The sequence below is a fragment of the Vidua chalybeata genome, chromosome 12 (genome assembly GCF_026979565.1).
Source record: "Vidua chalybeata isolate OUT-0048 chromosome 12, bVidCha1 merged haplotype, whole genome shotgun sequence".
In the NCBI taxonomy this organism is placed as follows: domain Eukaryota; kingdom Metazoa; phylum Chordata; class Aves; order Passeriformes; family Viduidae; genus Vidua; species Vidua chalybeata.
The window spans coordinates 9,296,396-9,312,107 of NC_071541.1; the positions used below are offsets into that span (position 1 = coordinate 9,296,396).

Below are 15,712 nucleotides of genomic sequence, written 5' to 3' on the forward strand. Positions count from 1 at the left end.
CGGGCCGGCCGAGAGAGGCGGGAGGAGGCAGGAGCAGGCTAGGCAGAAGGCATCGGACACGGGCACACACAGTTTAGGGCTTTATTTGCAGGCGCGCCCGCACTAAAGGCACCTGAAGAGTGGACGGGACTCCCGGGCTCGAGGACCTGCGGGGCGGCGGGGCAGGACCGGCGCCCGGTCCCGCCAGTGGTCCCTAGCAGGTGGCGTAAGCGTTGGCCCTCTCCCGGATCTCCTGCAACAGGCCGGTGACCTGCCGTTCCAAAGCCTGCAGTCGTGTCACCTTTGCCGCCATTGTCCGTTCATTGGCCCCAAAGCGCTGCTCCAGGTCTGCGGGACGGGCAACATGGTCACAGTGCAGCCTCCCACCATGTCACCATCGGGACACCCGGTGGGATGGGCCCAGGGGGACACAGGAAGATGTATGTGGAGGTGGCAGGAAATATACCCCACCATGTACTCCCTCTCACCTTCCAGCTTCCTCTTGCTGTTGCTGGCCTTATCCAGGAGGTCTTGGGCCTCTGCCATCAGCTGCGACACACGCTGCAGGGCCCCACCAGACACCCTGTCCAGCATGCCCACCCGGTTCTTCAGCACCACATAACGCTGTGTTACCTGTGCCAGGTCCTGACGGCACAAGGGCATGGTGAGACTGAGCACCTGCAGCACCCAGTACCTGCTTGGTGCCATGCATAACCAGGCAGGGATGGAGTTCACCTGGCTAAGCGTCCCCGAGGTGGTGGTGGCACGCTGTGCCCCATCCTTGGCTTGCTGGGCCATGTGGCGAGCATCCTGGCCGCGCTCCTGCAGGGTGGTGATGCGCTGTGCCAGTTCCCGCAGCCGCCTCTGCACCTGCGACTCCTTCCTGTCCAGCACCTGCAGCCTGCGCTCCGCCTGGCAGGTATGGACACTGGCTGCAGCAGGCACAGCAACCACCATGCCCATGGTGCCAGCCCCACTGCCCTGGCACCTGCCCAATGTCAGCCACATTTCCCCAGCGCCAGCCTCCCTACCCATAATGTGCCCAAGGCATCAGTCTTGCTCTCCACAGCATTGGTCCCATTACTCCCAGTGGTACCAGCTCCACTCTCCGAGCCCATGCTCCTCACCTCCCTGGCTCTGTTCTCAGCCACCTGGATGGCATCCCTGGCACTCTGCAGGGTGCTCCCTGCTGTCATCGCCTGTGTCCGTGCCACCTCCAGTGCCTGCTGTGTCCCCACCAGCTCATCTCTTATGCCTTCTGCTCGCTCCCTGCAGCAGCACAGGCAGCTCCAGCCCCTGCCACTGCACGGGGACTGACCCTATCCCCTGCCTGCCCCAGCATGCCCCCACCACTTGCCTGGCCTCCTGTCCCTGTGCCAGCAGATCCCGTGCCACAGCCAGCCCCTCTGCAGTGCTGTTGAGAACTGCGTCCACCCCCTCTAGCTGGCTGATGCTCTCCCGCATCTCCCACAGCAGCTCCTGGATCTGTCCAGGGCTGCTGGGCAGGGAGATGTTCAGCACCTGCCGGGCCACCAGCTCGATGCTGCCTGGGTCAGCTCCCTCCTCTGTGGGGACAGGAGAGCAGGGTGGGCTCAGGGTGGGCTCTCTGAGTCCTGCCATGCCCATGTGCCCACCCAGGGCTGTCACTACCTGCCAAGAAGGCCTTGATTCGGCGGATGAAGTCCCGGAGCTGGGCTGTCGCCTTCTCTGCACGGCTGCGGGCGGCCTGAGAGCGCCCCAGCGCCTCCTCTGCCCTGCTGCGTGCCCCCCGTGCCAGCTCCTGCACCTCCTGCATCTGAGGGGCACCAGGCTGAGCAGGGGGCATAGGGCAGCCCCAGAAGGGGGCATTCGGGGTGAGCAGGGGGTACGAGGGGACAAGATGTGAGCCTGCAAAGGAGCATGCAAGGGGGGTGCAAGAGGACAGAGGGTACAGCAGTGGCCCAAGGGGGCACGCACACAAGTGGCACAAGAGGCATCTCTGAATGGGTGTAAGAGACACATACAGAGCTAACATGCTTGGGGGCATGGAAAAGGCAAAAACAGGACATAGAAGGGGGTCATGCAAAGTGGCATGGAAAGGGCACAAACAGGACATACAAAAGGGACCCAAGAGGACCCCAGAAAGTGCCATGGAGTAACCACCCCTACCTTCTGTGCCACAACACCCAGCTGCCCTAATGCCACCTCCAGCTGCTCTGAGGCATTATGGGCACTGCTCAGGGCTCGAGCTGAGATAGGCAGTGCCCCTGCACACCCAATGCCACCGCAATGCCTTGTCCCCACACGGTCTCGGCACAAGGCTCCTCCACAAGATGCATGCTTGCAGCTCCGGTCTCCGGGTGCCCCACAAATCTGTGATGGTGCCAATGGTGGAAATGGCAGCTCAACACTACATGGCGGGTGATGCCCACACCACTTCTGCCAGTCCTGCTCTCACCTTCTCGTTGATCCTGGCAACGTTGAGTCCCATCACCCGTTTTTGTGTCTCCCGCAAGGATTTCCGGGCTGCGGCTGTGCCACGGTGGAAAGTATTGCCCCGCTGCTGCAGTGCCCGCTCAGTTGCCTGCTGTGTCATCTGCACCCTACTTAGCTCACCAGCTGTGCCATTGGCCACCACCTCCGCCTGCCGTGAGGCCTCCATCGATGCCAGGATGCTGCGGTAAGACTCTGCGGGTGCAGGTGTTAGGGTTTGGCCAGGATGGCTGCCACCAAACCCAAACCTTGCTGGTTGCTCCTACCGCTGAATCCGGCTGCCGCTACAGTGCTGAGGAGGATTTGAAGGTGGGAGGTGGTTCGGTTGAGACCTCCCAGCTCACGGCTCAGCTCAGCTAGCTGGCCATGGTGCTGCATATCCGCCTGTGCCAGCTGGTCTAGGTGTTGCTCCAACTCTTGGAGGTGCTTCCAGAAGTTGTCCAACTCCATCCTTTGGGTAGGGAGGATGGCTTCAAACTTCTGGGAGGAGACAAGAAGGGGGTCCCTCCACCCCAGCCCTACATGTACACTTGCCTGGTGCCATCCAGCTGCCTGGGCAATCCATCGAGGAGGGGACTACCAGGGCTGTCTCCCTCTCCCCGCAGCTGTTCCACGTGCCCCAGAGCCTCCTCCAGCTCCCGCAGGCGACGGGGGCTGAGTGGGAGTGCAGATCCCCCCTCCCTCAGTGCCTGCACCTGTGCCCCAAGGCGCTGCAGCCCTTCCCGCAGGCTGCCCACGGCCAGGTCCCAGCGCCCAAAGCAAGGGTGGCAGGGCGAGCAGTGGGGGAAGGGCTCCTGGTAGCCCCGCTGGCAGCGGTCACAGCGCAGTCCCCCGAATCCCAGCCGGCACCGGCACTGCCCGTTGTCCTGCTCGCACTGTGGGCTCTCAGCACCCAGCGGCTCACACTCACAGGCTGCAGAGACAGTTGTTGGTGTGTCCCAGCCTTCCCATGGAGCCCCATGCCCCCAGACTGACACCATGTCCCAGCATCCCACCATATTCCCCCGTGTCTCCAGAATCCAATCTATCCCCAGCATCTTCTGTTGTCCCCAGAGTTCCACCAAGTACTCTGGGTCCCCTGAGTCCTGCATGTCCCCAGAGACATACCATGTCCTCAGTGTTCCACCATGTCCCCAGCATCCCGCTGTTTCCCCAAAGTCCACCACACCCACAGTGTTCCACCACATTCCCAAGATCTCCTGAGTCCCTTGTGTCCCCAGTGTCCCACTGTCTCCTTAGTGTCCCACATTCAGAGTCTCCCACCATGTCCCCAGGGCCGCCATTTCCCTAGAGTCTCACCATGCACCCAGAGTCTCCCCCATATCCCCTGTCCCCGGAGCCCCTGCTCCCCCAGTCCCTGGGATGTACTCCCACCTCTGCACTCCTGCTCAGGGTCTCCCCAGTGGTGCTCCTGGCACTGGGAACAGACACGACCCCCGAAGCCAGGCCGGCACTGGCACTGCCCTGTCACCTGCAGCAACAGTGTCGTGCTCACTGTGCAACTCACTGGATTCCAGGAGGGCAGTGGAGCTGTACCAGGGTGCCAGGGGACTCACTGTGTCACAGGCAGGGTGCAGGGCATGTGTGGGGTGGCAGCCACAAGGCTCACAGCCCCTTGCCCCCCCCAGGCTCCAGAAGTGGGGTGCGCAGCGATCACAGCTCTTGCCCACAACGTTGGGGCGGCAGGCACAGGCTCCTGTGCCACGGTCACAATCACAGGTGCCATCGGTGCAGTGGGAGGCCAGTGTACCCCGTGGGTCACAGCCACAGCCTGCAGAAGGGTGGGTGGCCATGTGGGGCTCAGCCCATACCCACTCCTCAGGCAGTGTGCTGCTGGACCCAGCACCCCAAATCTGCCTGACCCCAGTGCCCCCCAGTCTGCCTAGCCTCAAACCCCTGCACAGCCCCAACACTTCTGATCCCAACACCCCCACCAACCCTGATCCCTGTCCCCTGCCCGGGCACAGCCCCATGCCCATCTAACAGCCCCAGATATCTCCTGGCCCTGAACCCTAGCCCCACAACACCCCAAAATTCTCCCTGATCCAACCTCAATCACCCCACACCCAACCACAGCCCCACACCTCATCACTGCCTTGAACCCTTGCATCACTTCAACCCCCCCATCCCAAACCCCATGTGCAGCCCCAGCCCCGCAGACCCCCCTGCCCCACTCACGCCGGCAGCTGCGCTGCAGGGCGTTGCCGTAGTAGCCCGGCTGACACTGGGCACAGCGTGGCCCAGCGGTGTGGTACAGGCAGCGCAGGCACTGTCCCGTGCGGGGGTCGCAGCCCTCTGGGTCGCTGGCGTCGATGTTGTTGTTGCACTGGCAGGGCCGGCACTCCCCCCCCTCCATTTCCGGAGCCCCGAAGTAACCAGGGGAGCAGCGGTCACAGCGGGGCCCTGCAGAGAGGGGGGCTATAGGTGCTGGTGTCCTGCAGCCCCAATGCAGGGGGTCTCTGATGCCCTGTGTGCCCACTCTGACCCTCACCCGTGTATCCAGGGGCGCAGAGGCAGACGATGTGGTGTGTCTCATCGTCCGCACGGCAGGCGCTCCCGTGGTAATGCCGTGTGCCAGGGTAGCCAGGGCAGGGGCAGGGCCGGCACTGCTGTCCCGAGCCCAGCACAGGGTTCCCATAGTAACCGTCCTGGCACCTGAAAGGACGAGGGGGCACCCAATGGGTCCCTCCCATCCATCATATATCATCCCACCGTCCCATCCCATTCCATCGAATCCCATACCATCATATCTCACCCGATCCTAACCAATTGTATCCATCCCATCCCATCCCATCCCACTATATCTATCCCATCCTACACCATGCCATCCCATCCCATCCCATTATATCTATCCCATCATATCTATGCAGCCCACCTCAATCCATCCCACCATTCCAACATATCCAATACCATCATATCTCATACTGTCCTACTCCATTGTATCAGCCCCATTCTATGCCACACCATGCCACACCATCCCCTCCTCTTGGCCTTGGCTCACCTCTCACAATGCCGTCCGCTGGTGTGGTCGCGGCAGCGCAGGCAGGTGCCCGTCCGGGGGTCGCACTCCTCGGCGTGCCCATTGCACTGGCAGGGCCGGCAGGCAGGGAAGCCCCAGTGGCCGGGCTGGCACTGGTCACACTGCCGGCCCACGGTGCCAGGCTGGCACCGGCACTGCCCACTCACTTTGTCGCACAGCTGGGACACTGAGCCCTCAGGGGAGCAGGTGCAGGCTGCAAGGCGGCACAGCTCAGGTCAGGCATATAGATGCAGGGACACAGGGATGGACAGACAGACAGGCAGGGGACCAGCACCCAGAACATGCTCACTCTAAGGGCTGTGGTACAGAAGGGCTCATGTGGACACATAGGCCCACAAGAACATGGGTGGACAGATGAGAGAGTGCAGAACAGCACAATGCTCACAGGGAGCTCATGGATGGATGGATGGATGGATGGATAACTGTGACTGAACCCATGGGCTGCAGGACAGCAGGGCTGAGATGGACACATGCACAGACAGAGGGCCAGACAGACAAGTGAGCAGGGCAGTGAAGAGGGTGCTGATGGCTGGACAGACAGACAGCAGAGACATCAATTCCTGGCAAATGAAAATCCCACTACTCACGGGTGCATCCCAGGGGCCCAAAGCCGTAGCTGCCTGGGGCACAGTGGTCACAACGTCGGCCAATGACATGGGGCTTGCACTCACACTGCCCGCCTTGTACCTGGCACTCGCTGCTGCGGGAGCCCTGTGGGTCGCACTGGCAGGCTGCGGGAGCAGAACCAGCATGGGGCCAGGGCTGCCTTGTCTGCACCTGCCCACGCCCTGCCCACACCCTGCCACTGCTCTCCTGCCCACCATGATAAGGGCATGGGCATATCCTGACCCACTGCCCCAGGCAGGGCTCCACCCCTGCCCACTCGTCGGTCCCATCCCTGCAGGCTCCCCACTCACGCAGTGCCCCGCCGTGCATCAGGGCTGAGACGCTGCAGACCAGGCGGGCACAGGCCTGGGCCAGGGGATGGGGGGGGGCCATACGAAACACCTCCAGGCACTGGTACCGCTCCAGCTCCTCCTGGCGCGCTGCTGCCTCCGCCCCGTGGAACCCTGGCAATTCTGACACCCGTGGCAGGAGCACCAACTGGGGGAAGGGAAGAGGAGATGGGGCTGGGGGGCATAGCCAGCCTCCACTGTGGGACGTACCACTAGGCTGGATCCATGTGCTCCAGGACAGTCCCAATGCTGCTGGGGTCAACTACCCCAGCTCCATCAATAGCCCCAGCTCCATTGACATCCCCAGCTCCATTGATATTCCCATATAAATTGCCATCCCCAGAAACTTCCTTATCCCCTTCCACGCTGACATCCTTAAGCCAACCCCAACTCTATCTAAATCTCCAGTCTCATTGATATTCCCTTCCCCTTCAACATCCACTTTCCCATTCCCCCCATCCCCATCTCACCCCATCTCCATCCCCTCCTATCTCATCCCATCTCATCCCCATCCCGACCTCGTGTACATCCCCAGAGGAGAGTCTCTTCCCACTCCAGCATCTGGTTCCCTGTCCCTGCCCATGATCCCACCCCTGCCACGCCTCAGGCACAAGGTGCAGTGTGACCCCCCTCACCGAGTCAATGAGGATGAAGGCACCAGGGTGGCGCTGGGTGACACCGGCCCGCTGAAGCCGCATGGTCACCTCATAAGGGGTGCTGGGCTCAAAGCAGAAGGGCCGGGACAGCAGCACGTACCTGTACAGAGTCGGGTTTTGCATGGGCACAGCAGGGCCATGGAGACAGCAAAAGGATAGCAGCAGGACCCAACCACCTCCCTTGTTCCCAACGCCAGCCCACCCCAGCCCATCCCAGTGCACCTCTGGCTGTGGGGCAGACTCTCACGGTACATCTGCTCGGAGGGCAGCAGGTTCCCACAGCGAGAGCTGGTGGGCAGCACCCGGGAGCTGACACTGACCACGGCCTCCCAGTCCTCGGCTGACTGTGGTGACAGGCAAGGCAGTGTCAGGGCTGTGCTGTGCTGTGCCATACACGCCGTGGCCATGGCTGTGGCCGTGCTTACCTCGGGCTCATAGCGCAGCAGCAGCTCGTAGTCCATGGGGTAGGGCACGTTGTCCACGCGGAAGGTCAGGCCAGCCCCGTCCCGCACCCGGGCGAACCCCAAGCCTGTCCACGTCACCATGCGCCCGGCACTGTCCGGCACTACTTCCTCCACATCCGGCTGGGCAGGGAACCGGCACACTTTGGCCCTGGCTTTACCCGCAGCCACTTCTGCCCTGCAGTGCCTCACTGTGCCCTCTCCTACCACCCCAGGGCTCACCTTGGGGGGCTGCTGGCGGCTGCGGCGTGAGGGGACAGGGGGCTGGGGAGCGCGGAGCGGGCTGTGCTGATGCCGTGAGCGTCCCTTCCGCCCCGGCGGCTCCCTGGTGTCATACTCCAGGCAGTCCTGGGGCACCTCCACCCGAATGGCACCCTGCAGGGATGGGGTCAGGGGATGGTGGCCATGCACAGGGACAGACGTGTACAAGGATAGCCATGCACAGGGCATGGTAACAACCACATGCAGGACAGGGTGACAGCCATGCATAGAGCACAGCGACAGCTATGCATGGATCATGGTGCACAGTCACAGCCATGCACAAGCACAGTGACCCCCAGGGAGACTCACCGGGAGCTGAGGGTGGCTGTGGCCATGGCCAATGGCCTGCTCGGCCTCATAGGTGTAGTAGTCGAGGGGGGCACAGAAGAAGCCGGGTTGTACCTGGTCACACTGCCGCCCCATGATGTGGGGACGGCAGGGACATGCCCCATCGTCCATGGAGCACCTGGGGGTGACCATCCTGTCCTTTTATCTGTCTTTCTGTCTGTCTGTGTCTTCATCCATCCCTACTTCCATTTCTGTCCCTATCCCTCCCTCTCTGGGGATAGAGATCCCTCTCTCTCTCCCTCCAACCCAGCCCCCATATTTCCCCAGCCTTGTCCCCATCCCTCCCTCCCCTGATGTGTGACTCCCAGCCCTGTTCCCATTCTCACCCCCACCCCTGACCCTCCAGGTGCTGTGCTGGGCCCCACCGGTTGTTGTAGGCTCCCCCGAAGTCGCAGGCACAGGGCCGGCAGCCTCCCACGTCATAGCTCAGACCCCAGAACTCGGGCTGCAGTGAGGAGGGGACATGTAGGGCAGGTGTGGGGCCAACCCAGCCCTGGGGGTTGCATGGGGCTGGGGACAGTCAGTCCCACAGGTATGGTGTGGGGCAGGCTGGGGCACTCACCACACATTGGCTGCAGGAGCGCCCAGCCACAAAGCGTTTGCAGTAGCAGTCCCCACTGATGGGGTCACACGGGGAGCTGCCTGCCACCGTACCCCGTGGGTCACACCTGCATGCTGCCCCCACACATGCACATGTGAGGGGGTGCCAGTGGGACCGCAGCCCATGGCCCTCCTTCCCCATCCCATATCCATCCATCTTTATCCCTTCCATCCCCATCCCTCCATCACCATCCCTCCATCCCTTCTCATACAACTATGCCACATCCCTCCATCCTACATCCTTCCATCTCTATCCTTCTATCCCAGATTTTTCCATCCTCATCCCTCCATCACCATACCTCTATCTCCATCCCTCGATCTTCATCCATCCCGTCCCTATTCCTCCATCAACATCCCTTCATTCCCCGTCCCTCCAATTTCACCCCTTCATCCCCATTCCTGCATCATCCCCCCATCCCCATCCCTTCTCCCATGCCATCCCTGGTTCCCAGCTCACGCTGACAGCCCTGTGGGTCGCCATGGCTGAGGCCATAGGCGCCGTGCCGGCAGCGGTCACAGCGGGGACCGGCCACGTTCTCCTTGCAGCGGCACTGCCCCGCAATCATGCCCAGCGCCACGTCCGTGTGCCCGTCGCAGGCACCTCCATCCAGCGAGCCTGCTGGATCACAATCACACGCTGCCAAGAGAGAGGATCATCAGGAGTTCTGGCTGCTGGCACTAGGAGCTGTGAGACCGGGGCAGTTGGCACCAGGAGCCATAGGGCTGGGACAAGCTGTGGGGCTGGGGTCCCAGGACACTCACGGGCACAGGCAGTGGGGGACCGGATGTCGGAGCGAGGGTGCCGGTAGTAGAAGGGCTTGCAGAGGTGGCAGTGACGGCCCATGGTGTTGTGCTGGCAGTCATCACACACAGCTCCACTGGTGTTCCCCGTGGCCAGGAACACGGCCATGTCAAAGTGGCACCGCCGTGAGTGCTCGTTGCAGTCACAGCCTGCAGGGACAGCACCATGGCATGGCATGTGGCACCACAGCCCGCATCTGGCAGGCAGCATCCCAAGTGCCAAACCTCCCCTGCCTGGATTCCCCTTACTCTGATATGCAACACCACAACTGCAAAGCTCCCCAAAGTACATCCTGCAGCACCCCAGAACCCTTGGCACAGCACCTCCTGACAGCTCTGGCACTCACGGCGGCAGGCGTTGGTGCTGGAGCCCTCGGCCGGGCGCCAGGGCAGGTCGTGGTAGAAATCCTCGCAGCGCTCACAGTTCAGCCCCTGTGTGTGGTGCTCGCAGACACAGCGCCCGTGGATCTGGGGGGGAGCACCCAGCTCAGTGTGGCTGCCTGGTCCCATGGGGCAGCATGCTGCGCTGGTGGGTGCGTGCGCCTCACCATGCCGGGGACAGAGGGTGTCGGGGCACCCGGTGCTGGGGCACAGTGGGCAGCGTGGCCATGGCAGAAGCAGCTCCCGCGCAGCACCAGTTCATCCACAGCATAGTAGTACTTGTGCAGCACCTCCCGCCGTGAGTCCAGCAGGTTGTCCCCCAGCGTGTGCAGCTTGGTGAGGTTCACCCGCAGGTTGGTGACACGAAGCAGGTCTGGGGGAGTGTCACTGTTAGCACCTGCCCTGACACCAGCCAACCCTGCATCCCCCACACGCCCGGTGACATACCCTGGATGTCTGGGCTGTAGGGATCTGCTACAGGGATGGAGGGGTCCAGCACCTTGAAGATGACCTGTGAGAGGAAGGAATGGGTGATCCCATTCCACCCAGACCTCTGGCCCTGCTCGGCACCACCCTATCCCCACGCACCTCTCCATGGCTGGACGGCTCAATCTCAGAGTAGCGCTGGTCACAAAGCACCTCATCCACAAGCCCCAGGGGCTGGTTGGGGATTCCAGGGAAGAGCTTGGAGCAGTTGTAGGCAAAGTAGCGGTAAACCTTCCAGGTGTGCCCAAAGTCAGCTGAGCGCTCCACCAGCATGGCCGCGGGGCGGAAGGTCTGCAGGACATCCAGATGGGATGGGGGCCAGACCCACAGCCCCTCCAGATCCATCCTGTCCCATACCATTCCATCCCATCCCAGGCATCCATGTGCCAGGACCCACTTTAAACTTCATGATGAGGTGGGTGAAGTGGAACTCGCCCTCCAGGTCCAGGCGGATGCTGACATGCTCCACACCTGGGAGACAGAGAGAGACAGAGATGGCTGAGGCTGGGAATGACCCCCATGGCCATGCAGCCCCGCAGCACATGCATATGGGGCAACCCCACTGCCACCCTGACCTCACCATTCTCGGACTGCCACCAGGTCCGTTGGTCATGGGGGCCGCTCAGGTAAATGACATTCTCGATGCGGTGGCTCTCAGGCAGGGACGGGTCACGTGAGTCACAGGTGAAACATTTCTCCGAGTCCTGTGCCAGGGAGTGGCACCATCAGGGATGGGCGACTGGAAGCTACACCAGCGCCTGGCTCCATGGATCTATGTCAGAGCTGTTCTGGGGCTGGGTGGGCTCACCTGGAGGTGGCTGACGATGCAGTACTCCTGGGGCCCGTCCAGCCCACAGGTGGAGGTGGCACTCAGGCGGGTGGCTCGCCCCACCAGCAGGTTCCCAGTGGCTGGGTAGCAGCTGCCGCGGGCGCAGCCATGGCTCAGGTCAGGCTCCTGCCTGCCCCCTGCCACCAGTCCCCCGACTGCAGAGAGCATGAGGGCACAGGCTGGGGGCTGCGCTGGGGTGCTTGGGCACCCTCTGCTCCCCCATGCACCCACCCCACCCCCAGCTGTCCCATCCCATCCCGTCCCTGCATCCCGACCCACTGATGCAGCATGAAGCTCCATGATCCGGAAAGGTGCTGGCAGCAGCGCCGCAGCCTCGTGACCAGGGGCAGAGAGCAGGGTGAGTGGGGGGCTGGGCTGCCCGTGCTCCTGTGGGCCCAGACAGCCCCAGGGTGCTGAGAAGTGCCGCAGGGAGTCAGGAGCCAGGTCAGGCGCTTGCTAATCCCGACAGGGCTTAGTGCAGCCTGGATTCCCCGCTGGATTTTGTGGCAGTCAGGCTACAGACACTGCCAGGCAGGGAGCATCACCATTGCCACCACCTCCACTGCCCAGCACCCTCCACCCAGACTGGGGTCCCTGAACCACCACAGCTCCCAGCAGTGTGGGTATGCAGGGTGCCCCCATGGCCAATGCTTACCCAGGAGGAAAGCAAGCACCAAGAGGTCCATGGGCAACCACAGGATCTGCCTGGTGGAACATGAGATAGCACTGCGATAGGGCACAGGGTATGGCATGCGGTGCAGGGTGGCTGGTGCCTGTCCTCTCCTGGCTCTAGCACGACTGTGCAGTCCAGGATGCACCCCCCCACACTGGCATGCTGGTGCTTTCCGGGGACAACACGAGGAATGAGGGTCATTTGAGGCAGTTGAGTCTGAAAGTCCTCCGGGATGACATGCAGTGTCCACCTGAGCAGCTCTGGGGGACTGTCACACACATATCCAGGCACACAGCCATGCTATGCCCCACCAGGGCTGGCACGAACTGTGCCATGCCCCATCCTGCCTGGCTCAGAATGTATCTATCCTTCTGAGAGTCACTAGTGTCCCTGGGGTGTACCAGCACCGGGCCAGGGCCAGCTCGGGAGGGGAGCCAGGAACGCTGGAGCCTGCTGGGCAAGGGCGTCCCTGACTCTGGCCAGGGTCCCACTGTTAAATTTAGGTTGGAACTGTCTTTTGTGTTTCCTTCTCTCCCGGTTCTTCCCGCTCCCAGCCTCACAAGTGCTGGATCAAAGCCTGGTCTCGGCTCTGCCCAAACACATCTCTCCTGTCCCCCGCACGGAGCCAGCCCAGGGCAAGGGGGCTCGGGGCGGCGGGGGAAGCCGCGACTCCGTTCTGGCACCCGCCCCGCTCGAAGCCATACCAGGGCGATAGCCAAGGTGGTGCAGAGCCACGTGCTGGCACGAGGGTCCCCGAGCCCCGCGAACCCCCTGTACCTGGCGTCCTGCGGCGTCCGGCGGGACCAAGGCCAGGGGCGAGGGCGGCGTGGGACCCGCTGCCCCTGGGCTGGGCGCGCAGAAATGAGCTGGGGCAAGGGCAGCGATGGGATGGCGGCTGGTGGCCCCCCTTCCCCGTGTACGATTCTTATTCAAATGGGCTGCCCGCTGAAAGGGACGGCGGTCTCCAGGCTACGGGAATGTCACTGCCGATTCCTTCTGCCTGGAGGCCCCCGCCGCCCGCCCGCCCGCGGAGGCCAGGCCGGCCAGGCGTCGGCAGCCCGGGCACGCCCCGGCCCCCAGGCGCACGGTGGGCCCCGCCGGCGAACAAAAGGGCGCCTCGTGGGCTGGCGAGCCGGAGGCACCGCGTTCCCTGGGCTCCCGGCACGGCGCGGCAGGAACGTGCCTGCCGCCACTGGCAGTGAGGCGTGGGGGGCAGCATGGCGCGGTGGGTGCCTGATGCTCCAGGAACCGGCGGGTGCAGCTACACAGGGGTCACTGCATCATTCGTTGCCTCAGGTGGGGATGGCCCATAGCGAAGGCACCTGCACGGCTATGCTGTAGGGTGGAGCCGTGCAGGGCATCTGCTCTGCCATGAACTCACCCGGGCACGGCGACGATGCTGCCGGATGGGAACGTCCCTCCCAAGGTACCTTGTCCCTCCCCACTGCTGAAGCTCCCTGGGCAAAGTCCGGCACACGTCAGCCACAAGAAACGCATGGTAGGGGTGGGGGTACCCAACCTGTCACTGCCAAAGGACCCCACAGCTCCTTCCTTGTGTGCTGCCTCATGCCAGTTGCCAGCTCCCAGCCCGTGCCATGGAGGTGTGCCGTGTGCCAAGGGCTGTGCCATGCCCCAGAGCTGTGCCGTGCCCAGGGTCTCCCCTACGGCGCACCGGCTCCTACCTGTGCCCGTGGGAGCCTGGGGTGCTGGGCAGGTGGCCGGTGGCCCGGGTGGGCTGCGGAGTCGGAGGCCCGCTGGGCTCGGGCTGGGCTCAGCTGCTGTTCCTGGAGGAGGGCGGCCGGTGCCTGTCTCCTCCTCCGGCAGCCGTGCCAGGCGAGGGGAGGGACCTGCCCGCACCGAGCTTTAGCCAAGGTGAGGCAGAGGAAGGTACACGCTGGCGGTGGCCCACGTGTGACACAGCAGTGTCCCGTACCTAGGCTGGCCGGGAGAAGGCACAGCATTCCCACAGGGCTGCTGTGCCCGGTTGTGCAGCACGTGGGGCTGCTGAGACAGGCAGCCTGGCTGGGACTCGCCCCGCACTGCACGGGCCCGTCTGTGCCTCTTCAGGACACATCTCTAGCAGCAGTACCAGAAGCCCTGCACTGCACTACCCGGTACTAATGCCAGATGGATCCTGTTCACACCCAGTGCTGGCACGGTGGGCACCGCCATGCCCCACTCACCCTGTGCTGGTCGGTGCTGTCGGGGATCCTCTGGACTGGCCGGGCTGGGTGCTGAGCCGGCAGCCCTGGAGCCCTGCAGGGAGCACGGCTGTGCACCAGGGCCGGGTTCCACAGAGACCTCGCTGTCACGCAGGAATAGTGCCTTTTATTAGCCAAGGCCGAGGGCAAAGGAAGGAAGAGGAGCTGTGTGCTCTCCACGCCAAGGCCACGCTCTGGCCACCCGCTGCCAAACAAGGTCATGGACAGACAAAGAAGCAGCTCTCAGCCATAGGGATGCCAAAACCCACGCCCCCAGGAACACCCTGAGACAGCCAGGCACCTCAGCAGGACAAGAGATGCTGTGCACAGTGCACTACCAGCTCCCCATAGCCATGCAAGGCACTTGGAAGCCTGGAAGAGGGGCCAGGCTGTGCCTGGCAAGGGTCCAGCAGTGCAGGCTGGTGGTCAGGTACCACTACCACCTTCTGAGCTGGGAGAGCTGGCAGAGATGAGCTGATAAAGAGCCATTAGCACTGGCCAGCCTGTCTAGGTCAAGGGATCTTGCCAAGCAAACCTTATCTGCTCTGAGGAGATCCAAAGAGGCCCGATAAAGGCAACTGTAACAGGATCTCTGGCCTTGAAAAGTGAAGCAAAAGTGTGAGGGAGGGATTCTCAGTGGGATGTGAAGGACGGGAGAGGTATCCCAGCCCATGTCCAGGCACCTCCTGAAGGCTTCTCTGACTTTCCATGCCAAGCTGCAATCCCTTCCTCTGCCCCAGAGCTGAACGCGTGGGGGTGGCCCGGGACTGCCCGGGGAGATGGCCTGTCCGGGGGCAGCTCCATGGCCAGAGATCTGCCAGCAGCTCTGCCCTCCATCATCAGTGTCTCAACGCTGCCGAGCATCCCCCGCTGAGGTGCCCACAGCCTCGTTCCCCCAGCACCTTTCAGCAGTGATCAGGGCACTCTTGCAGCGACACAGAGGCCCTCCCCCCATCCTCGGCAGAGCCCCTGAGCTCCAGGAGTAGCCTCTCACGCCTGGCCAGCCCTGCTTGGACAGACTTCCGTGCACGCAGCAGGCAGCCAACACTTTCCCGAACATCCTTAATGGGCAGAGAATTACTTAACCACTTCCCTTCTCGAGGAATGAGCTCCAGCACGGCACCGGAGCTGCTGTCCGCCCAGGGCCACGGTCCCACCAGCATTAGTGCTGGGTCAGTGCACTGACGGCCCTGCAGCACAAACTGGATCCAGATCGCAAACCGTGGAACAATGGTGCTTCTGTTGAATTAGCTGGGCAGAGGGTCTCGGCTGCAGATGGGCAGATTCAGAGAGAAGCCAGAGGGTGGGCAGGCAGACTGGGGCTGGCAGAGCACCTGCCAGCACAGTGCCACCCTGCATGTTTCTAGGAACTAACCAGGAATGCAGATTTATCCCAGTTCAGCACCAGTGACATACATCCAGGGTATTTCCCAACCCAAACCAGGCAATCCTTAATGGAGTTTGAGTAATGCCAAACTTCCCTGGAAGAACTGGGGAGAAGAGCTGGGGGTGTCGTCTGCAGCTGAGTATGCACCATGCAGCAGCTGGGCACACGGGAGACACCATTC

The 15,712-nt window shown here is 62.8% G+C and overlaps 1 protein-coding gene across 3 annotated transcripts; it reads right to left on the bottom strand.

Annotated features, from left to right (window-relative positions):
* Window positions 1-57: 57 nt before the first annotated feature.
* LOC128794249 (laminin subunit beta-1-like) lies at window positions 58-14,183 on the bottom strand. 3 transcript variants are annotated; one of them, XM_053953992.1, is made up of 35 exons: window positions 14,127-14,183; window positions 11,926-11,975; window positions 11,250-11,425; window positions 11,022-11,145; window positions 10,839-10,912; window positions 10,544-10,732; window positions 10,403-10,466; window positions 10,123-10,328; window positions 9,922-10,042; window positions 9,536-9,724; window positions 9,231-9,410; window positions 8,736-8,848; window positions 8,539-8,618; window positions 8,135-8,291; window positions 7,787-7,939; window positions 7,529-7,687; window positions 7,326-7,447; window positions 7,083-7,203; window positions 6,409-6,595; window positions 6,079-6,222; window positions 5,453-5,684; window positions 4,943-5,106; window positions 4,630-4,854; window positions 4,008-4,222; window positions 3,826-3,922; window positions 2,986-3,364; window positions 2,718-2,902; window positions 2,417-2,646; window positions 2,128-2,331; window positions 1,630-1,774; window positions 1,337-1,544; window positions 1,107-1,248; window positions 715-891; window positions 468-624; window positions 58-327 (listed from the first exon to the last, which is right to left on the bottom strand). In XM_053953992.1, the coding sequence occupies exons 2-35, from the start codon at window positions 11,954-11,956 to the stop codon at window positions 194-196; spliced, it is 5,484 nt and encodes a 1,827-aa protein (XP_053809967.1). In that variant the 5' UTR covers window positions 11,957-11,975; window positions 14,127-14,183; the 3' UTR covers window positions 58-193. The 3 variants fall into 3 exon arrangements, with proteins under 3 accessions (XP_053809967.1, XP_053809968.1, XP_053809966.1); XM_053953993.1 differs by lacking the exon at window positions 14,127-14,183 and adding an exon at window positions 13,626-13,745; XM_053953991.1 differs by lacking the exon at window positions 14,127-14,183 and having other exon boundaries at window positions 11,926-12,799.
* Window positions 14,184-15,712: the final 1,529 nt, after the last annotated feature.